Source organism: Hemiscyllium ocellatum, chromosome 19, assembly GCF_020745735.1.
Source record: "Hemiscyllium ocellatum isolate sHemOce1 chromosome 19, sHemOce1.pat.X.cur, whole genome shotgun sequence".
NCBI classification, from domain to species: Eukaryota; Metazoa; Chordata; class Chondrichthyes; order Orectolobiformes; family Hemiscylliidae; genus Hemiscyllium; species Hemiscyllium ocellatum.
This window is the reverse complement of record NC_083419.1, coordinates 47,809,379-47,833,941: the sequence shown is the minus strand read 5'-3', so window position 1 is coordinate 47,833,941 and position 24,563 is coordinate 47,809,379. Positions and strand designations below refer to the sequence as shown.

Here is a 24,563-nt window from a genome sequence, read left to right as displayed (position 1 = left end):
TTATGTTCCTAGCCTCTCTGGGGAGAATAGGCTTCACTGAATCTTCTGGCATCATGGCTGATTTTGGCTGGAAACTGCATGAATATTTTGAATAATATTTTATACTTAGTATACTAAACTCTTATATTTTAATATGTTTCTGATAATAACATATCAAATTTTATTTTGCAGCTTTATTGCTGTTTTTTGTTTTACTGGCCCCTAAGGTCATGTTAATTTTCAGGAGTTCTTCTGTATAATTGTTGATGGATTTTGCTCATCCACGATTGCTCTGAGAAGATAGGGTGGATTAAAATAAGATCACATTGTGAAATAGTTTGTGAGGCACTGCCATGGCCCTTTGCTTCTTTTAGCATGCATATAATCATTGTATTGGTCTTCATTCCATATCATATGCATAACTGCATTGAATGCTGAATTTACTCTTATCGATTCTATACATACGTATTGGTCTTGATAATAATCAAAGGTAAACAAGGGAAAAATGTTTATACCCACTTGAAATGGCCTAGAACTACCTGCATTTCATTACAGGTCATGAAAAGTGCTATAATTGGATGATTCTTTGTCACAAAAACAAAATCAGACCATTCTGTATTCGGTTACTCTCATCCCTGGCGATGAATCCTGGTACAGACTGTTGTAGTGCCAAGTGTGAGAATTAGGTGAAGCTATAATGGTTGCTAAGAAATTTGGATTGTGAGGAAAGCTGGTGTGCTAACCAGTGTAGCGTGTTTGTTGATTAAGTTGTCAGGCTATCGTGATGTTCAGACATATTGATTGACCTTGTGAGATCACTAAACGTCTTTTGATATTGCATACTTTTCAGGTCTAGAAAAGTATTTGTTACCTATTCCCCCGCCTTATCAAATCCTGACCCCTGAGGCAAGAACACTTGTATCTTCCTGTACACCTCTGCAATGGTATCCTCAAATCTTGTGGCACTCTTTGACCTGTTTTGCAATCATTGCAGCTTCTTCGTGGTCTTTGTTTCTTTTAACTCATTTTGGACTCTTCTGCAGCAGAATACACTTTGTGTTGAAGAGATGCAGTTTGGCTTATAGAAGTGCAGACTAACTTGTAGTGCAAGATCAGAGTCTGGAATAATGACTTAATCCATTATATGTCAGAAAGTAGGGACCTCCTGGAGTTTTAACAGAAAATTGGTTTTACTGTGGTAGTTTACAATAAGTGAGGTAATTATTAAGACCATTAACTTGTCTTAGGCTCAGGATAATCAAGGATTGATTTTTGCTTAGAAAACTCAGAGATTGAGAAGAATTTAGGATGGTACAGAGGAGACCTTACTGGGGTCAAAAGCAAATACAGTTTCTTTCCTAGAAAGAATGGAACAGTTCAGGGAAAGCATAGTTACCCCCATATAAAAGTTTACTTTGTAAAACTTTCAAAACAGACTAGAAATGAACAGGTTTTTAAAAGCTGAGAAGTTCTAAGGTCTTAGATTTGTAAGTATTTGCATAAGAAGACTTTATCGTTAAAATGGAAGATCTGGGAAGAATCACTTAAGTCAAACTTAAAGATTTAATATAGTAGGGTAAAATCTCCATATGTTGATCTCTGTAATGGATAGTGTCAGGAAACTGGATAATACTTTGTTTTGCTGTGTGTCTTCAGAACTTTCAAGCACGTTATACAGTCATAGAGATGTAGAGTACTGAAACAAACTATTCAGTCCAACTCATCCGTACCGACCAGATATCCTAAATAAATCTCGTCCCATTTGCCAGCAGTTGGTCCATATCTGTCTAAACCCTTCCTATCTATACAGATGCCTTTTTAGGTAGTACCAGACTTCATCACTTCCTCTGACAGCTCATTCCATACACGCATCACCCCCTGCATGAAAACATTGTCCCTAAAGTCCTTAATGTTTATCCTCTCACCTTAAGCCTATGCCCTCTAATCTTGGACTCACCCACCCCTGGGAAAATATCTCATCTACTTACCCTAACCATGCCCCTTGTGAGCTTATAAACCTCTATAAGGTCATCCCTCAGTCTCCAATGCTCCAGGCAAAATTACTCCACCCTATTCAGCTTCTTCCTATAGCTCCTAACCTGGCAACATGTTTACAAATCTTTTCTGAATGCTTTCAAGTTTTGTAATATCCTTCCTATAGGAGGAGGTCTGAATTGAATCAGTATTCCAAAAGTGGCTGAACTAATGTCTTTTTCAGCTGCACTATGACCTCTCAACTCCTATACTCAATGCTCTGACCAATAAAGGCAAGGATAACAAACACCATCTTCACCATCCCATCTAACTGCAATTCCATTTTCAAGGGACTATGAACCTACACTCCATGGTCTCGTTGTTCAGCAACATTCCCCAGGACCTTACCATTAAGTGTAGAAGTTTTTCCATGATTTGCCTTTTCAAAATACAGCAGCTCACATTTATCTAAATTAAAAGCCATCTGCCACTTTTTGGCCTATTGACCCACCTGATCACAATCCTGTTATACTTTGAGGTAACCACCCTTGCTATCCACTACACCTCCAATTTTAGTGTCAAATGGAAACCATACGTTCTATGTTCACATCCAAATTGTTTATAGAAATGATGAAAAGCAAAGGACCTAGCACTGATCCTTGTAGCACACTGCTGGTTCCAGGTTTTTAGTCTAAAAAGCAACCCTCTGTCTTCTATTTTGAGCTAATTCTGTAACTAAATGGTTAGTTATAGAGTCATTGAATTTTGGTTGTTTTATTTTGGCTTTTGTGTAATAAATTTTGTTGTAAAAGATATTCTTCACCCATTTGTGACTATGTTTCAGTGACTGACCATTGTGCTAACTGAAATTAAAAAAAAGACCTCTCAAGCCAGATTTCATTCTGGGGCTTGACATGTCTAATAGTGCCATGTGCTCAGAGCACTAGCATTATATAAATTTGCAGACCCTTTTAAAGCAAGTGTGCCACTCATCAGTGTATTCAGCATTGGCTGCATGCATCATTATAATAAACACACAACATTTATGTGCTGCTAACATCTGAGTGCATTTTGGTTAAATTATGCATCATGTTCACCATTCTCAATTTTATGGTCTATCCAATTTAGACCCCTTCTAGTCAGGATTGAGAAGTTGTTGGATCATAAGGGGGGATGGAAAAGTATCTCAGTGGCAGGTACAATAAATATTACTGCTAAATGTGAGCATTTACAGTTGAAAACTTCATGGATTAAGACAGCGTACCATTTTTCAAAATCATTTGAAATGAAATGTTGTAATTTGTCTGTTAGTTTTTTTTAAAAAAAGAACTAAATGATCCCGTGGTTTTGCAAGATTTTCAAATTGAAGTTAAGTTCAATTCAGAAAGTCATGGAAATGTTACAATGCAGATGGAGGCAGCTTGGCCCACTGTGTCTATACTGGTTCTTCAAATGAGCATCACGAATTAGCGCCTTTTTTTTAGATTAGATTAGATTACTTACAGTGTGGAAACAGGCCCTTCGGCCCAACAAGTCCACACCGACCCGCCGAAGCGCAACCCACCCATACCCCTACATTTACCCCTTACCTAACACTATGGGCAATTTAGCATGGCCAATTCACCTGACCCGCACATCTTTGGACTGTGGGAGGAAACTGGAGCACCACGCAGACATGGGGAGAATGTGCAAACTCCACACAGTCAGTCACCTGAGTCGGGAATTGAACCCAGGTCTCAGGCGCTGTGAGGCAGCAGTGCTAACCACTGTGCCACCGTGCCGCCCATTCTCCTGCATTTTCCCCATACCCTTGCACAATGGTTCTTTTTAAATGATCAACTAATTTCCTCTTGAGTGTCTCAACTGAACTTGCCTATACTACACTTCTAGGTAATGTAATCTAGATCCTAAACACTTGGGTGAAAAAGCTAATTTGCCTTCATATCCTCCCTGTACTTTGCTTCTTCACCTTTTGTTAAAAATATCTAATAGCTACAAAGGTAGTTGCTACTCTTAAGGCAATTATAAGAAGGTTTATAGCATAAGCTTAGTAATAAGACTGCATGAGATTTGATACTCTTAGCGAGTTTTGAGAAGACTTGTAGCTCAGGTTGAGGTTCTGGATGTAAATTTACTCACTGAACTGCAAGGTTCATTTTCAGACCTTTCGTCACTATACTAGGTAACATCATCAGTGAGCCTCTGGATGAAGCACTGGTGGAGCCAGTTTTTTATTTATGTGTTTTGGGTTTCCTTGGAACAATGATGTCATTTCCTGTTCTTTTTCTCAGCGGGTGGCAAATGGGATCTAAGTCAATGTTTTGATTGATAGACTTCCAGTTGGAATGCCATGCTTCTAGGAATTCTTGCACATGTCTCTGTTTGGCTTGTCCTAGAATGCATGTCTTGTCCCAATCAAAGCGGTCTCCTTCTCATCAGTATGTAGAAATACTAGTGAGAGTGGGTCATGTCTTTTCAAAATCCTCTCAAAACTCGCCAGATTAATTGAAATTTTTCTTTCAGAAGGTAGGTGGGCCTTTGGAACTTGCCTGAAAAGGTGGTGGAAAGAGAGTCCTTAAGTATTTTTTAGAGCATAAGTAGATAGATTTTAGTTAAGGAAAGCGGTGAAATGTTATTGGGGCAGTCAAGAAGGAGGATTTGAGCTAACAATCAAATCAGCAATGTTGATCCTTGCTCCAATGTTCATATAGCAGGATTTAGATAAAAATGCAAAGCTGGAAAGGCTAAACAACCTATGAATTTTTGATTTAGTCATAGTAATAGAGATGTACAACATGGAGAAATTGAGCTTCAGTGAGCTTGAAGTGACTGAAACACACCACCTTCTGATCTGGAGTCAGACGTGCTACCGTTGCACCATAAGCTCATTTCAGTTGTCGTGTGGGATAGCTTGTTGAGGAGAAGTCAGGTACCTTCAGAGAATATCAAGTTCTGGATGTAGGTTTGCTCACGGAAACGCAAGGAAACCTGAACAGAAATAAAAAGTGGGCTTTACCACCAGTGCTTCATCCGAAGGCTCACTGATGATATTACCTATTATGGTAACGAAACATCTGAAACCAAACCTCCCACCTCAGTGAGCAAGCCTACATCCTTCACTTAATCTGCTTTACAAATATGACACATGATTTTTGAACAATGAACACTGATTCTAGGTTATCCTATGAAAAGAAACATTGTCACTGAATCTACCTTGTCAAGACCCTTCAGGTTCTTACGTTTCAGTCAAGTTACCTCTTATCCTTCTGAACTCCGGCAAATAGAATCTAGCTTGGTCAACTGAACTGCCTCCAATGCATTTACATCCTTCCTTAAACACTGTACGTAACACTCCAGATGTGATTTTACCAATGTCCCGTGTATGTGAAGCATAACGTCCCTTATTTTATATTAACTTCTCTAAAAGGCTCTGGTCAGGCCACATTTGGAGTATTTTGCGTAGTTTTGGGCCCCATATCTCAGGAAGAATGTACTGGCCCTAGAATGGGTTCAGAGGAGGCTCAAGAGAGTGGCTCCAGGAATGAAAAGCTTAATATATGAGAAATGTTTGAGGACTTTAGGTCTATTCTTGATGGAGCTTAGAAAGATGGCGGTGGGGGAGGGAATCTAATTAAAACATATAGAATACTGAATGGCCTGAACAAAGTAGATGTTGGGAAGATGTTTCCATTGGTAGAAGAGACAAGGACTCGAAGGCACAGCCTTAGAGTATGGGGAAGACCTTTGAGAATGAAAAGAAGGAGAAACTTCTTCAGCCAGAGAGTGGTAAATCTGTAGAATTCATTGCCACAGGTCATTGAGTATATTTAAGACTAAGATAGAAAGGTTCTTGAGTATCAGATCATGAGTTACTGGGAGAAAGCAGGAGAATGGCATTGAGAAACTTTTCAGCTATGATTGAAAAGCAGAGCAGACTGGATGGCCTGAATGACCGAATTTCTGCTCTGATGTCTTATAGTCCTCATGATAAATAATAACATTCTATTAGCTTTCCAGATTACTTGCTGAACCTTCACAATGCTTTTTTTTACACTGGATTGCCTATTGTATTTATTTCTGGACATCCCCATTCATGCATAAATATTCTTTCAGTTGACGTTAACCACAGTTTTGTGTTGTAAATCACAGGAGGAGATGCAGTTGATGAAAGCCGTAGATGAAGCCTTGGTGATACAGCAGGACCTGAATAACAGACTGTTAATTAAAAAGATGCAAGTCAAGGATGCACAAAAGGAGCTTGATGAAGTTAGGAAGAAACTATCTAATATTAGCAGGTATGTTTTGTTAATTGTCAAAGCACCAATAGACATATATTGTGAATAAACTACTCTAGAGATAGTCAGCATGGCTTTGTGAGGGCAAGCCATGCCTCACAAATCTTATTGAACTCTTTGAGGATGTGACAAAACACATTGATGAAGGTTGAGCAGTAGATGTGGTGTACATGGATTTTAACAAGGCATTTGATAAGGTTCCCCATGGTAGACTCATTCAGAAAGTCAAGAGGCATGGGATGCAGGCAAACTTGTCTGTCTAGATACAGAATTGGCTGATCCATCGAAGATAGAGGGTGATGGTAGATGGAAAGTATTCAGCCTGGAGCTTGGTGACCAGTGGTGTTACACAGGGATCTGTTATGGGACCTCTGTTCTTTGTGATTTTTATAAATGATATGGATGAGGAAGTGGATACGAAGATTGGTGGAGTTGTGGATATTGTGGAGGGCTATTGTAGGTTGCAGTGGGGCATTGACTGGATACAGAACTAATTGGGCTAAGAAGTGGCAGGTGGAGTTCAACTTGGAAAAGTGTGAAGTGATTCATTTTGGAAAGTTGAAATTGAAAACAGAATACATAGTTAAAGGCAGGATTCTTGGCAGTATGGAGGAACAGAGGGATTTTGGGGTCCATGCCCATATATCCCTCAAAGTTGCCAGCCATGTTGATAGGGTTGTTAAGAAAGCATGTGGTGTATTGGCTTTCATTAGCAGGGGTATTGAGTTTAAGAGCCATGAGGTTATGCTACAGCTCCATGGAGCCCTGTTTAGACCACTCTTGGAAAATTGTGTTCAGTTCTGTTCACCTCATTATAGGAAAGATGTGAAAGCTTGAAAGAGGGTGCAGAGGAGATTTACCAGGATGCTGAAAGGTATGTCTTATGAAGAAAGATTGAGGAAGCTAGGGCTTTACTGATAGATGATAATAAAATGAAGGGTATATAGGGTAGGATAAAAGGTCAGCCCAACACCAAGGGCTGATTGGCCTGTACTGTGCTGTACTTTTCTGTGTTCCATGTTACCACACAAGGAATCCAAACTCAGGAACAAATAAACTGGAATAAGCCATTTAGCCCCTTCAACCATACGATAAGTTCATGGCTTACTTACAACCAGTCTCCATGTGCCTGCCTTTGTTTCATATCCCATAAAACACTTGGTTAACAATAATCACCACCTTCAGTATTGAAGTTTAAAAATTGATCTAGCATCAATTTTGGTTTGCAAAAGAGTTCTAAATTTGCTTGAAGCATTTCCAAGTTTCACTTCTGAAAGGTCTGTCTCTAATTTTTAATTGCTTAATCCTAGATTTCCCAGCTAATGAAAATAGTTTCTCTCAATCCACCAAATGTATTTCGCTTAATACTTTGATCAAATTACCCTTTTACCTTCTAAGTTCCAGCCAATGCAATTCTAATTGTGTAATCTTTCCTGGTAATTTAACCATTGGAGTCTAAATACTGTTTTCTGTGCTCTAGGTGCAGTCTTTCCAAGGTTTTGTACAGCTAAACCATGACATCTATCCCATTGTAAATTAGTTCTCTAGATATAAAAGATTAACTTCATCTATTTCCTGAGGTCGTTAACTCAAGGTTAGTCTTTCCAAACTGTTTTCACTCAGACTATTTAATCAAGTCCCGAGATAGTCTGGAACAGATAAAGATAGATCATAAGCCAGGTATGGTCTGTGGACTGTAGTTTGTCAGTACCTGATCTATACTGCTTCCAAAACTGCCTTTCTTTGTATGATCAGCAAATTGGAAGTGTGATTTTCTGTCTAATTTTCTGAGTCATTCACGACTCATTAATTATGTTAGAACTCTCTCGTTTCCTTTGATCACTTCATATCACATAAGTAGTATACGTTGACAGTTCTTTGTTTACTATTCATCAAATAAATAAATCTGATGCATTAGACTTGACCTGCCTTTTTTTCACATATATAGCAGGAAGTACTCTTACACTTAACTGAATAGTTTTTTTCTTTTCCCCACCACCAAATGACCTGTGGTATTTTTTTCATCTATTAACCATCGCCAGTAAATTACCTATGTTTTCTAGTTGGTTAATTTACTTGCAAAGCGCATTAAGAGCAGTGCAGAGTATCAAAGGTGAGGTGGGGGGCAGGGTAACTGAATCAAAGTGGAGTTAGAAGAGGAGATAAAGCATTCTGCACCTAATATGACCATTATAAGTCCATGCTAACTCTCATATTAGCTGAACACTTCCAGGTCATTTAATATCACATGAAATAGGCAATGTTCCTACTTCTGGACTGGAATGTCTAAGTTCAAGTCAAGCCTGGTCTAGATATGCATAATAACATTTCTGAATAGGTTTACTATCTCACAAGGAATTGAGAATAAACTTTGGCAGATAGTTGAGTAGACCAAATTCACAAAACTTTCTTTTTATCATCTACAGTCCTTTACTGAAGGAATGTATAGTTGCTATAAGCCCTGGTTCGAAGGCTATCCATTGGCTACAATCAAGCCTTTTTTTTTAGATATTTTTATTAGAAATTTAACATTTTTACAAGTTTACAAAAATAAACAAAACTCTCAAATACAAACATTGATATACAATTAAATCAAATATACAATAGTCAAAATTTAACAAAGGAAAAGAAGAAAAAAAATACCGAAATAGAAAAAAGAAACAAAACTCAACTTTCTACTAATCTAACCTACAACTAACCAGAGTGTATATTTAAGTCTCTTACATGCTCGGAATGTATTAACATCCAATGTAATAAAACCCGTATTCGTGTGGGATTCCTCTCCTAAGGGGCCCCGGAGCAGCCAGGTTTGTAATCTCCATTAAATAAAAGCCCTTGTTAGGATGGCCAAAATATCTGTATTTATGTAATTCAAGAAGGGCTGCCATATTTTAGAAAATAATTCAGTCTTTCGGTGCACCATATTTGTAAGGAAGTCAAGGGGAATACATTCCATAATTAATCTGTGCCAATTTGAAAGTCCAGGGGGGCCCTCAGCCACCTAGTTCACCAAAATATTTTTCCTTGCACAGAAAGAGAGAATAGAAAATAGTCTCTTCCCGTGCATATCCGGGGAGGGAAAGTTCGAAAAGCCCAAAAGGAGAGATATAGGGTCCACTCTAATTTCCATTCCTAAAATTTCTGTCAGGGTACTTGCTACTTTAGTCCAATATCTACGGATCTTATGACAAGTCCATAGGCAATGTACAAGAGTGCCCACCTCTATTTTGCATTTGGAACACATTGGAGATGCTCCTGCCTTAAATTTTGCCAATCGAACCGGTGCTATATGGGCCCTATGAAGTATCTTCAGCTGGATAGCCTGGGTTCTGTTATAGATAGTAATTCTTCTAGCATTTTTCCAAATATCATTCCACATTTCTATAGAGATTTCTAGTCCCAAATCCTGATCCCATGTTTTAAGCAGCTTGTCCATATCTCCCGATACTTCATCATGTAGTAAATGATAAATAGTACTGACGGAGGATACCCCCACTGGTTGTAGGACATTACATTCTCTATCTGATTTATAAAAACTATCTAATAACGTAGTCTTCTGTGTATAATCTCGAATTTGGAAGTATCGAAAGAGGTCTCCATTGGTAATCCGAATTTCTGACGCAGCTGTTCAAAAGACATCAGGACCCCATCTTTAAATAGGTCCCCTAAACATGAGATAGCCCTGGATCTCCAGAGTTTAAAAGTGGCATCTGTAAACCCTGGTTGGAATCCCCATGCTCCTACTATCGGTGCATAGGGGGATGTTTTATGTAAATTACCCTCATTTTGCCGCATTATATTCTAAGCCTTAATTGTGTTTAGTATTATGGGGTTTTTACAGTGATCTGTAATGATTTTCCTCTTGTCTGAAAATAAGAAGTTAATAAGTGGGTATTTTACTTGAGAGGCCTCGATGTCCAGCCAGATTGATTGTGGATCAGACAAGACCCAATCAGCTATGTAACTTAATAGGGAACTTAACTGATATTTCCTAAAGTCTGGGAAGTCCAGTCCTCCCCTTGCCTGTGGAAGCTGTAGCTTCTTCAGCTTAATGAGGGGCCGTCTATGATTCCAGATAAAGGAACCCAGCCAGCCATAAAATTTACGTAGAGCCATCCTCGGCAGCATCACCGGGAGCATTCTCATAGGATATAGGAGACGGGGCAGAACATTCATTTTAATTAGTGCTATTCTACCCAACCAGGAAATTGGAGGGTCTCCCCATCGCTGGAGGTCCTGCCTTATCCTTTCCAGTAATTGCACAAAATTTGCCTTATACAACTGACCAAATACTGGAGTAATAAAAATACCTAAATATAAGAAACCCTCCAGGGACCAACGAAAGGGAAAAAGGGATCCGTCCACTAAGTGGGGTGTCATAGCCAGGCCACCCATTGGCATAGCCTCCGATTTTGAAAAATTAATTTTATAGCCTGAGAATGCACTAAATGTATTAATAACTTGGATTAGGCGAGGAACGGACATCAGAGGATTACAGAGGAATAAAAGAACATCACCTGCATAAAGGGTAATTTTATGTTTACCTGTACCAATCCTCGGGGCCGTTATATTAGGATCAGTCCGTATAGCTTCTGCTAGTGGTTCAATTATTAGCGTAAATAATAATGGCGAGAGAGGACATCCTTGACGGCAGCCCCTACCCACACTGAAGCTATCCGAACCTAATCCATTGGTAACCACAACTGCTTTGGGATCACTATACAATGTTGAGACCCATTTGGTAATCACCTGTCCAACGCCAAACCTTTACAATGTGTAAAACAAATATGACCATTCAACCCTGTCGAATGCCTTTTCCACGTCTAATGAAACTACTAATCCTGGTATCTTTCCCTGATGACAGGCTTGAATCATATTCAAAACCCTTCTAATATTATTGGATGATCTACGGCCCTTAATAAATCCCGCCTGATCCTCCTTTATAATATGTGGCAGTACCCTTTCTAGTCTCGGTGCTAACATTTCAGAAAGGATTTTAAAATCTACATTTAGCAAGGCTATTGGTCTATATGACGTACAGTCTTCTGGATCTTTTCCTTTTTTAAGGATAAGAGAGATATTTGCCTCTTTCAGCGAAGGTGGGAGACAGCCCTGACTATATGCATAGTTATACATGTCCATAGGTGGACCAGCCAATATTTCTGTAAATTCTTTATAGAATTCAGCTTGAAAACCATCTGGGCCCGGTGCCTTTCCGCTCTGGAGTTGCCTAATTGCATCAAGTATTTCTTGGACTGTTAGAGGAGCATTTAGGACCGATACCTGTTCCGGAGTCAGGCCCGGAAAGGTCAAATGTTTAAAAAATGACTGCATCCTCCTAGTCCTATCTTCACAATCCTGCGATTTAGATAACTCAGAATAAAATTCTCTAAAGATCGCATTAATCTTTTTAAGATTGTGAGTCAAAGTACCTGTACTTTCCTTGATAGACGTAATAGTCTGAGGGGCCTTCTTTTTCTTTGCAAGAAATGCTAAGTGTCTACCCGGTTTGTCGCCATATTCATATAACCTTTGTTTTGCAAATAATATTTCCCTCTTAGCCGTTTGAGTAAGCGTAGTGTTTAGAGCTGTCCTAAGAGCCGTAATCCTTTGCAATTTTATAATAGAAGGTCTATCAGCGTATGCTGTTTCAGCTGCTTTTAAGCGTGCTTCGAGCAGATGCTGTTGTTCTTCCTTCAATTTTTTCTGGGTCGCTGAGTAGGAGATGATCAAACCTCGTGCATAAGCTTTGATGGTCTCCCACATCATTGATGGGTTGCTAGCCGTACCTGAATTAATTTCTAAAAAAGTTTTAAATTCTTGGGAGAAGTACTTTACAAATTTACTATCTTTTATCAGAAAGGGGTCCATACGCCAATGCTGAGCGGATATCCCATTGTTCCTCGCCTTAGTTTCCATATATACAGCAGCGTGGTCAGAAATTGCTATAGTACCTATTTTACAGGATGATATGGAATTTAAAAAAATCGAGGGGGCAAAAAACATATCAATTCTGGTATAACATTTATGTGGATTAGAGTAGAAAGAAAAATCTCTGCCCTGTGGATGAAGACATCTCCATACATCTACCAATCCTAATTCTTTATTCAGATCCACCGATTACCTAGATCTGGGAGATACTCCTGCAGCACTCTTGGGAATCCTATCTATTTCCGGATCCATAATACAATTAAAGTCTCCCCCTATAATTGTATGACGGGTACCAAAGGCCATCAATTTTGAAAAAGCTTCCGTTATAAATTTAAAGGGGTGTGCCAGGGGGCAGTACAAATTTAAAATCCCATATTCCTCTCCATTTATGAGGGCTTTAATCAAAATATATCGTCCAGATTCGTCTTTTATCTGATTTAGGATTTTGAAAGGGAAATTCTTCCGAACAAGAGTAACAACTCCCCTGCTTTTTGAGCTAAAAGAAGTAAAAAAGGCCTGATCAAATCCACCCTGTCGTAATTTCAAGTGTTCTTTATCCGACAGGTGCGTCTCCTGTAGGAGAGGTATATCAACTCTTTCTTTCTTAAGATTTGATAATATTTTCTTCCTTTTGACTGGTGAATTACTCCCCTTGACATTCCAGATGCACCACTTAACCGACTGATCAACCATAATCATCTGGGCAAATCCGAGACCCCTCGGGAGGGGAAACCCTATCTGGAACATCCCGGGCCTAGAGCATATAAAATTTACAAAAATAAAGGCTCTCTAATACACTCACAACATTATAATAAAAAACTATTTCTAAATAAAAAAAAACGTACCTAAGTGGAGATTTTCCCGCTTGTTCCCAGGGGATGTCACTTCCTCTCCAAAAGTCCATCTTATCCTCTCCCAACCAATGCCCCAACCTTGACCCAGGTGCTCCTCAATAAAATGAGGAGAATTCAAATATAATACAAAGCTAGAGTTAACAGTGAGCACCCTACCCCCGCCCACACCAACCCCTGGATATATTTGGGAATGTTAATACCATATATAAATATATAACTATAAAATTACAATCTCAACAAGTAATGATTAAATATAATAATACAAAATAACAAGGGAGAAACAACCCCACTCCTAAAGACAGAGGTAAAATAGAATAAGGTAACCACCTCCCCCCACCAACATTAACCAATCGCCCCAACTTTTTTTTATATATATATATATATATATATATACACACACACACACACACACACACACACACACACACAGTAATAAAAGAAAACAACCCCGGGGGGGGGGTAAGAAAATCAAATCCCTCTCCCCACCCCCCCATGATAATATTAAACAATAAGGTAAGAAAAAGAAAGGGGATATAGACCAAAGTGGGGGGAAAGGCAAACCAACATCCACTATCTCTTACAGTTTATCTAAGAGAGTCCAAGAATTCCTTAGCCTTTTCAGGTGATCTGAAGTTATATATGGATCCTTTGTGGTTAAGGCGTAGCGTCGCTGGGTAGCATAAGGAGTACTGAATATTTAAGTCTCTTAAACGCTTCTTCGCCTCATCTAATGCTTCGTCTTTCGGACCAGAGCTGGGGAAAAGTCCTGGAATAGCATGATCTTGGATCCTTTATAGATCATGGCTTGGGGATCTTTTCCAAGATTTCTAGAGGCTTCTAGGAGCATCTGCCTCTCCCTATAGCTCTGCAGCTGGAACAGGACCGGGCGTGGGCGCTGGTTCGAGCCGGGCCCACGTATTGTGACCGGTAGGCCCATTCCACCCTTACCTGGCCTGATCCAGCATGCAGATTTAAAAGCTGTGGCAGCCACTGCTCCAGGAATGCTGTAAGCTGGCCTTCCTCTTCCCGTTCGGGAAGGCCCAGCAAACGAATATTTTTTCGACGACCTCAATTATCGAGGTCATCAATATGATTTTCTAAGGTCAGGACTCGCTGTTCAAGAGTCCGGACGTGATCCACGGCCGATTGAGCTGCAGTCTCGGAGGTCACGGCCTTTAACTCTGCCCCTCCAACTCGGCGCTCGAGTTCCTGGATGTCTCGGCCGTGCTTCTGCAGCGCGGCCGAGAGTGATTCCCATCGATTTCAGGACTCCTCGATAAATGCGTCGATCTTCGCATCCAGCTTGGTGATCATCTCCACAAGGCTTGTTACCGTCGGTAAGTCCCCTGGGGCGGCTATGGACGCCTCTGCTGCAGCTGAAGAGGGAGAGGGTGGGGGAGGGGGTCCTGCTTGTTGAGAGATGCGGGCTCCCTTCCCTTTGGTCATTTTTCACTAAATATGAGACTATTTAAATGTAATACTAAGCAACTATTTAAATTTAACAGCTATTATGAATGATTTGGTGAGTGTGGTGGGGGTGGGTGACCCACTTTACGCAAGTCTTGGGAAGAGCACTATAGACTCAGACTTGCTGGGTTGCCGCCATCTTGGATCCCTAATCAAGCCTTTTAATGCATTTTCCCAATTTACCTCAGCCAATTTGTGCCCCATGACTTCATATTTTTCTTCATTCAAATTTAACACCCTTGATTCAGATTGAACTGCCTCATTTCTAAACATAATATAAAGTTCTGTCACATTGTGGTTACTCCTAAACATTTTCTTCCAACAGTATTATAAATTAGCCACCTTCATCACTTAATATTAGATCGCAAGAAGTTAGTCATCTAGTCAGGTCCTCAACGTAACGTACCGCTTACACAACAACCCATTGTCCATGGTTTTAATGTTCACTTGCTTGACACAGTCGAAATGCAGATTGAAGTCACCCATGATTAAAATGTTGTTCTTGTTACATATTTCTCTTATCACCTGACAAATATCATATCCCACACTATTACTACTATTTGGTAGCTTATAAATAACTGCAGCCAGTGTCTACTGCCCATTGTTGTTTATTAGCTCCATCCAAACAGATTCCACATATTGCTCTTAGATTAGAATATGAATGCAATATAACAAGAAAAACATAACAATGAACTGCAAAAGGTGCTCGAGGTACAGTTGGATTACAATGACTGAAAATGAATTTATTTAAGAAAGAAAGCATTTTTAAATGTTTCAATCCACCAACTGAATAACCAAGACTGAAAATGATTTTAAGATTTCATATCTATATTGAGGTACATTAGATTAGACTTGATTAGATTAGACTTACAGTGTGGAAACAGGCCCTTCGGCCCAACAAGTCCACACCGACCCGCCGAAGCGCAACCCACCCATACCCCCTATATTTACCCCTATCTAACACTACGGGCAATTTAACATGGCCAATTCACCTGACCCGCACATCTTTGTGACTGTGGGAGGAAACCGGAGCACCCGGAGGAAACCCATGCAGACACGGGGAGAACGTGCAAACTCCACACAGTCAGTCGCCTGAGTCGGGAATTGAACCCGGCTCTCAGGCGCTGTGAGGCAGCAGTGCTAACCACTGTGCCACCGTGCCGCCCACTGTGCCACCGTGCCGCCCAAAGACAGTTATCAATGTCTTAGTAAATGCAAAATTATTAATTATGTTCTGGCCAGAAGAGCCAGTTTAAATTTTAGATCTTCACTAAATTATTGTAAATGCAAATTTATCAAAATGTTGCAGTATTGATTTAATTTATCCTGGATGAGAAACCAATTTGCTGGACAGAGGTGGATTCTCTCACTATCTTTTCAGCTAAACCTAGCACGAATTTGAATTGCAATTAAAAAGCACAATCTTTTTAAAAAGATTTGAGGAATTAACAGCAATGAATGGAATTTTCAGCATATAGCAATTTAATCTTTGAACGATTGTCTGGTCAGAAAGCTATTGTCAGTTTTTGTGATGGGGATGCTGCCAGACAAGCATTTGAAATTACTTACGCATTTCATCACTGAGCATCACTGGCAAAGCTAGCATTTGTTGTCCATACTTTATTGCCATGGAGAAGGTGATGGTCTAAGAATCTGGTTTTGATTATGAAGCCCTGGAGTTGTCTATGTTCAATAAATAACTGATGTATTTTGTCTGAAAATAAATAAAAATGGGTATTTCTTTCTCATTGATTATTTCTCTTTGTTTCAGTTTATACCCACCTGAATTACAGAAAATTGCTTGGGACATTGTTATATTTTTGGAACTTTAATGAAGCTACCCTGAAAGATGGTCTTCCTATCTGCCCCTTCAGTAAATAGGGACTTTATTCGAATACTCTGAATATTTAATCTACTTTTTTTTTGCTATTATTAGCAAATAGTTAGTTGTTTTTAAGGCATTCATTTTAATCACTGAAGTTACAACAGTTGATCTTACTGGATGTTTTTGTTTATACCCTACTTTTTAGTAAACTTAAAGTAAACTTACCAATCCGTAGCATTGCCTCTAGAGCAAGTGTTCTGAATTAACTTTTAACAGAGGAACTTCAGGTTGCTTGCCTGTCAGTGGTGATACAAGAGTACAGTAGTTGAGATTTGAGTAATTTATCACAGGTAAAATCTTGATTTAAGACTTGAGTTCTAGCTTTAGAATTAATGGGTTCTTGTGTGCATTGATATGATTTTACAAGCAAAGAAGATAGCAAGTTCTAGTTTAGAGGGTGGGGAGAAGGACTTTTAAGTTTAAGAGAAACCCTCAGCATTTGAACAGTCCTATGAAACTCTCTGATGAGGATGACTATATAGACCGGTACTCTTAGATATATAGAATCTTACTTATAGACTGGAGAACCACTCCAGTGCAGAAGAAGGTCACTTGGCCCATTGAACACCAACTTTCCGAAGAGCATCCTCCTCAGACCCCTACTGTGTCTCGACACCCCACATTTACCATTGCAAATTCATCTAGCCTACATATCCCTGGATAATTTTATTATGACCAGTCCACCTAACCTGCACATCTTTGGACTGTGGGAGGAACCCAAAGCACCCGGGGGAAACCCAAGCAGACTTGGGCAGAACATGCATACCCCACACAGTTGCCTGAGGTTGGAATCGAGCCTGGGTCCCTGGCATTCTGAGCCACTGTGCCGCCCCTTTTTTTCAGACTACTGCACCTAGTCATAGAGTCATAGAGATGTACAGCATGGAAACCCGTCCATGCTGACCAGACATTCCAACCCAATCTAGTCCCACCTGCTAGCACCCGGCCCATATCCTTCCAAACCCTTCCTATTCATATACCCATTCAAATACCTTTTAAATGTTGCAATGGTACCAGCCTCCACCACTACCTCTGGCAGCTCATTCCATACACGTACCACCCTCCATGTGAAAAAGTTGCCCCTTAGGTCTCTTTTACATCTTTCCCCTCTCACACCAACCCTCTAGTTCTGGATTCCCCCACCCAGGGAAAGTACTTTGTCTATTTATCCTCTCCATGCACCTCATGATTTTGTAAACCTCTATAAGGTCACCCCTCAGCCTCCGACGCTCCAGAAAACAGCCCCAGCTTGTTCAGCCTCTCCCTATAGTTCAAATCCTCCAACCATGGCAACATCCTTATAAATCTTTTCTGAACCCTTTCAAGTTTCACAACATCTTTCCGATAGGAAGGAGACCAGAATTGCACGCAATATTCCAACAGTAGCCTAACCAATGCCCTGTACAGCTGCAACATAACCTCCCAACTCCTGTACTTAATACTCTGACCAATAAAAGAAAGCATACCAAATGCCTTCTTCACTATCCTGTCTACCTGCGACTCCACTTTCAAGGAGCTATGAACCTGCACTCCAAGGTCTCTTTGTTCAGCAACACTTCCGAGGACCTTACCATTAAGTGTATAATTCCTTCTAAGATTTGCTTTCCCAAAATGCAACACTTCGCATTTATCTGAATTAAACTCCATCTGCCACTTCTCAGCCCATTGGACCATCTAGTCAAGATCCTGTTGTAATCTGAGGTAACATTCTTCACTTATTCCCAGCGGGTCTCCCATCCAAGTACTTAGCAAGTTTGAATCTGCTTAGCTTCCTAGATCAGACGAAATTTGGCATTTTCACTCTAGTATGGCCCTTCTTGAGACTAGTTTACCTTAGTGTAATGAGTTAGTGATAGTACCAAATCAGAGTGTTAGTTTACTTACGGCTGAGTAGATTTAAGCTTACACACATAATAGCTCCAGGAAGAAGCTATCTGCAGTTACAATATATTGGTTAAAGTAACAAGTGACTTAAACCTAATAAGATGTTAGCGACAAGCACTCTCGTGAGTACTGTATGATTGGCATTTAGGGATATTATGCAATGTGTGTTTTTAGATACTATATCGATAGTGTGTTCTGGGAACTATACAAAAACGCTTGCTTTTCCTTTCAATAACCAAGGAGTGTTTTAGGATTAATGGATTTATACTTTTACTGTGTTTAAAGATAATTGAATTTGTGCTATAAATAGTTTGGTATTCCATTTTACTTTCATTTCTTTTGCTCATAAACTGTTTTACTGTTAAAGCAAGATGTGCAGTACTATATGTTATGTTTCAGCAAGTTTTATTTAAACCAGAATAATTTAAAGTAAGATTTATCATGCCAGGACATCACTTGTCCAATAATCACATCAGATGGGAGCATAGCAAGAGCTTTTGAGTGCTGCATTTCCCTGTTTGACTTTCACTTAATTATAAAATGAAGAATATTTACAGTTTGTGTGTGCCAAAATGTAAGTAAAATTTGACATGATGATGTTGTGTCCAGGGAGGTAGCAAAACTTCAGAAAGAATGTGTATCCGTGGAAACTTCAATAGAACAAAGAAGATTGGAGAGGCACAATCTTCTACTTGCTTGCAAAGTCCAAGATGTACAAATTGAACTTCTCCAAGGGCAACTGGAAGAAATTAGTGAGGTAGGCATTACCTTCTTTTCTTTTTCCTTTCAACCTTATGAGTATTTAGGTGTGGGCTGTTCCAACAAGGGGAGCCAAATAGCAGCAGGAAAGGAGACTTCTAGCCAACATCTACCTGCATAGATTACCTTCCACTGGGAATAAAGTTCATAACTGACACATCTTTTGCCAAAGGTCCATTATACATGGAACTTGATTAAGCAGTTAAGAGTAAACATGCTGTCTTTACATTTAATGGCACATATGTCACAGTTATATTATGTACAGAGTTTGGGAGAAGATTTGTAGCTCGGGTGCTCGTTGTTGTGGTTCTGTTTGCCGAGCTGGGAATTTGTGTTGCAAACGTTTCATCCCCTGTCTAGGTGCCATTCTCAGTGCTTGGGAGCCTCCTGTGAAGCGCTTCTGTGATGTTTCCTCCGGCATCTATAGTGGTTATAGTGGTTACCACTATAAATGCCAGAGGAAACATTACAGAAGCGCTTCACAGGAGGCTCCCAAGCACTGAGGGTGTCACCTAGACAGAGGACGAAACGTTTGCAACACAAATTGTATTATGTAGATCATTCATTTTGCTAAAGCAGCACATCATTGTGTAGCTAATGAGGAAATTCTGAAGATGCAAACAGTAATTATTAGAAGCCATTGCCAAAAACGAACAATAAGATTAGATATACAAATACCATTGTTCAGTGCCAACAATTGATTTATAAATAGCCTAGCCAATATTGAATCTGCACAAATGGAGTTGTTCATTGATTCTATAGCTCGTATCCATGTTATGGTCAGGAGTCAAATTCAGTCAATATTTTATGGTATTTTATACTGTTCATTGTAGTGTCCACCTTGGGACACTTTAAACTTAGCTGTTCTTGGAATGTTCCGATTATGATGTTAAAGTCATTTGATTATCTATTCATTTTGCCATGAGAAGATGTTTTAGTGAGCCCCGAATTGAAGCTTCTTAATACTGAGTCAGTTTCTAGTTAAAAATCACACAACACCAGGTTATAGCCCAACAGGTTTAATTGGAAGCACTAACTTTCGGAGCACTGCTCCACAGGTGGTTGTGCACCACAACCACCTGATAAAGGAGCAGCGCCCCGAAAGCTCGTGCTTCCAATTAAACCTGTTGGACTATAACCTGGTGTTGTGTGATTTTTAACTTTGTCCACCCAGTCCAACACCGGCATCTTCAAATCATGAGTCAGTTTCCAAGTTACTTCAGAAGACATTAACAATCCACAGTGTTTTGCTCTGCAAAAAAGCCTTTCCAATCAATTTATAACTGTCTTTGTAAAAATTTTGTTCATTTGGTAAAGTTATATCAAAGCGCAATATTCCAAAAGTGGCCTAACTAAAGTCCTGTAGAGTTGCAACATGACCTCTCAACTCCTGTCCTCAACACTCTGACCAATAAAGGGAAGCATACCAAATGCCACCTTCACTATCCTATCTTACATGTGATTCTACTTTCAAGGAGCTATGAACCTGCACACCAAGGTATTTTTGTTCAGCTACACTTCCTTAGAACTTACAGAGGAGAAGGATATAAAGGAGACCTAAGGGGCAACTTTTTCATGCAGAAGGTGGTATGTGTATGGATTGAGCTACCAGAGGAAGTGGTGGAGGCTAGTACAATTGCAATATTTAAAAGGCATCTGGATGGGTATATAAATAGGAAGGGTTTGGAGGGCTATGGACCAGGTGCTGGTCGGTGGGACTAGATTAGGTTGAGATATCTGGTCGCATGGACAAGTTGGACCAAAGGGTCTGTTTCCGTGCTGTATACCTCTATGACTCCATAAGGTTATTGCAGAAAATAAAAACTCATGGTTTTGGGGTTAACATATTGACACAGATAGAAGATTGGCTGGCTAACAGGAAGCAGAATGTAGAATAAATGAGTTCTTTTCCAGAGTGACAGGTAATCACCCCTGATATGCCATAGGAGTTGGTGTTGAGACTTCACCTCTACAATTAGATTAGATTACTTACAGTGTGGAAACAGGCCCTTCAGCCCAACAAGTCCACACCGACCCGCCGAAGCGCAACCCACCCATTCCCCTACATTTACCCTTTACCTTACACTACGGGCAATTTAGCATGGCCAATTCACTTAACCTGCAAATCTTTGGACTGTGGGAGGAAACCAGAGAACCCGGAGGAAACCCACGCAGACATGGGGAGAATGTGTAAACTCTGCACAGTCAAGTCGCCTGAGTCAGGAATAGAACCCAGGTCTCTGGCGCTGTGAGGCAGCAGTGCCACCATGCCGCCCACTTAACCATCGTGCCGCCCACATGATTTGGATGAAGGGACCAAAAGTATGTAATCAGCTAAATTTTTTGATTAGTCAAAGATAGGTAAGTAAATGAGTTGTGAAGGGCTCATAAGGAGTCGACAAAAGGATATAGATAGGTTCAATGTGTGGACAAAGACCTGACACAGTAATTTGGGAAAGTGCAAAATTGTCCATTTTGGTAGAAAGAATAAACTAAAACATATATGTAAATGTTGAGAAATAGCAGAGCTCTGATGCAGAGAGGTCTACCTGTTATAATGTATAGATCACAGAAGGTTAGTACTCATATACAGCAAGTAAACAGGAAAATAATACAATATTATGTTTTATTGAGAGGGGAATTTAGTGCAAGAGTGGGGAGGTTAGTGTCAGTTATACAGACCATTGTTCAGACACACCTGGAATAGTGTGTAAAGTACTGGTCACCATACTTATGGAAAGATGTTAATGCTTCGTAAGGTTTGCTCAACCACTACTCAGAATGGATGGATTGCCTTATGACGGAATGCTACACATGCTAAGCCAGCATCCTCTAGTGTGTAGGAGAGTCAGATGTGACTTAATTGAAACATGCAAATCCTAAGAGTATTTGACTGGTGGATGTGGAGAGGATTTTCCTCTTGTGGGATAATTTAGAACTAGTGGTCATAGTTTAAGCATGAAGGGTCATACATTTAAGACATTTAAGGTTCATTCGGACAATGGATGCAGAATCTTTAAAATTTTTTAAGGCAGAGGTAAATAGATTGTTGTTTATCAAAAGGATGAAAGATAATTGGGGAGATACAGAATTGTTGAGGTTAAACTCAGATCAGCCAGGATCTTATTGAATAGCTCAAAGGACTAGGTGATCTACTTTTGTTCCTTATTCATATATTCATATGTACTTTACCACTTCTTTTGACTGCTCCACTGTTGCTAAATCATCAGACTGCTTGGCCAACATATAGTACTGGATGATCAGAAGTGTGTTCTATTTAATATTGGGAAAAAGTAAGTCATCGTTTTTAATTCTGGATACAAACCCCAATCCCTAAATATCAACTCTTATCCTCTCCCTGTCAACAGCCTCGTGTTAAGCCAATCTGTTCACAACCTTTGGTATCACATTTGATCCCAGGATGAGCTTCTAACCCCATATTCATTGCCGTCATAAAGACCACTAATTTCCACCACTGTAACAGTGTCCACCATCACCTGTTTTAATTCATAAATTGCTAAAACTCTCATTCTTGCCCTCGTTACCTCTAGATCTGAATGTTACAATGCACATCCAGTTAATCAGCCATGTTCTACTCTATGTAAATTTGAGGTAATCCAAAATCACATCTTAAATTGCACTATATTGCATTCCTCTGTCACACCTATGCTTAGTCTACATTGGCTCCTTCCAAGCAACAGTGTTATGTTAAAATTTTTACCATTGTTTTCAAATCCCTCTATGACTGCTCTGCTCCCCATCTGAAAATGCTGTGTCACTATGATTCTGGGTCCCTGTTTGTCCTTGAGTTTAAGTGCCCCATCATTTGTGACTGTACCTTCACTTGCCAAGGCTTAAATTTTGGAATATTTCTCCATCGACCCTTTACTTCTTTATCTCACTTTCCTCTTTAAAGTTCTACTTTGGATCATCTGACCGAACATTGTCCTATGTTGCACAGTATCATACCTATGCTTTCACTGAGAGATTTTATTACATTAAAGCTGCTTTCCAAATATTAATTAGTTATTCTTAGTTTTAATGTGCCCTTTGCAAAAGCCAACCCTATCTCATAGCCTTTTGATGATGCTTACCTCAATGTCTATTATCATTTGTATGAAATATAGTTTCAGTTACGTTCCTTTGTTAGTCTAAAACCAATTAGACTATGACCTCCAGCACTTAAACAGTCTTATAATAAATTATGATTGGATCAGCTTTGTCCTTTGTGAAAACTTCTAACCAGAAATACTGGCTTATGCATTTTAGTTACCAAGTCCAGGTTTAAGACCTAAATCCAGGTTTAAAACCCAAATATTCAATTCCCATTGACCATTCCAGCCAAGGGAAGCATTGTGGCAATAATGTGAAAGACAGTAGGCGCTCTAATGAAATACCACTCCTCCTTCCACCTTTCAGTGAAAACATCAGCAAACATCTGCTGTTGCTTTAAAATAAATGAAGTTCTGACTGGCTAATTAGATTTGAATGAAATAATTGCTCCTTGTTGCAACTGTTTGGCTCTGTGAGGTTCCACAGGCTGATCTATTCCTTTTTCATAAAAATAAACTCAGAATATGCAATTAAATGGAATTTTGCAACCTTTTGGTTACTGAAAAAAATACATCTTTATTTGCAAGCAGAAAAATATGTGAATTTGCTTCATTTGAACCCATCCCAAGATTCTATCTCTAAAGAAACGATTGAGCAAGTGACCAAAATTTAAATTTGATATCTGTGTTGTGTTCTTTTTGCAATGTTTGATGTTCTCTTGTAAGTATTAATCAGACTCAAAATAGATCAAGTAAGTATATAGAAACAGTGCTGTGTTACTTGGGGTTTTCTAGATAACATTGAATTGTTTCATACAGAAGTTTCTTACAGACAGTTGTGTGCTACTGTATAACAGTTGTTCAAAAGAAAAATCTAGTACAAGATAGAAAAAAATGAGGGAACTATTTCTTTTTAGAGACATTACAGTGTAAATTTGAGTTTTCTTACAGGTTTTAATGGATGTTGAAAGTACCCAAGCTGCGACAGGTGTCTTTGAACTGGAAGCTGCTTTTGAAATAAACTACAGCAGTTTACCAACAGATCTCAAAGTAAGCAATTGTAATATTAATTTATATTAGAAACATGGTTCAGTTCTTCTTGTTGAGGATATATGGCCTGTACGAAAACTGGAAGTTTTGAACTGTTTGAAGACTTCTAGATTTAAAGGGATTTTACTAAGGTTTTGGAGAGAACGGAGATTTTTTTTGTGCAAATGATGTTTAAAGTTTAATGTGAGCTGTGTTTGATCTGCTGTTCGTAGAAAATCAAGTGACTTTGGAAAAATAGATGGGGTTTATTACCCTGAATTGCTGGAAAACCTGGCTTTTAAAGACATTATGAGGGCTGTGCTGATAATTGTCTTGCAACTCTTTGTGAACTTGATTTCTGTTTCTCAGATCTGTGGAGGTCAAAAAGGAGAAAACCTCTAAAGCAGCATTAAGGTTGCAAATCTCTCTCTCTCCCTGTTTCTTGCTTAAAGTA

The 24,563-nt window shown here is 39.4% G+C and overlaps 1 protein-coding gene across 1 annotated transcript in view; it reads left to right on the top strand.

Annotated features, from left to right (window-relative positions):
- Window positions 1–24,563, top strand: part of LOC132824800 (structural maintenance of chromosomes protein 1B-like) — a 172,251-nt gene that overhangs the window by 80,528 nt on the left and 67,160 nt on the right. Inside the window, exons 17-19 of the mRNA XM_060839544.1 lie at window positions 6,103–6,248; window positions 18,879–19,026; window positions 24,032–24,130. Coding sequence (XP_060695527.1) covers window positions 6,103–6,248; window positions 18,879–19,026; window positions 24,032–24,130 — 393 coding nt within the window. The remainder of the gene's footprint in view (window positions 1–6,102; window positions 6,249–18,878; window positions 19,027–24,031; window positions 24,131–24,563) is intronic.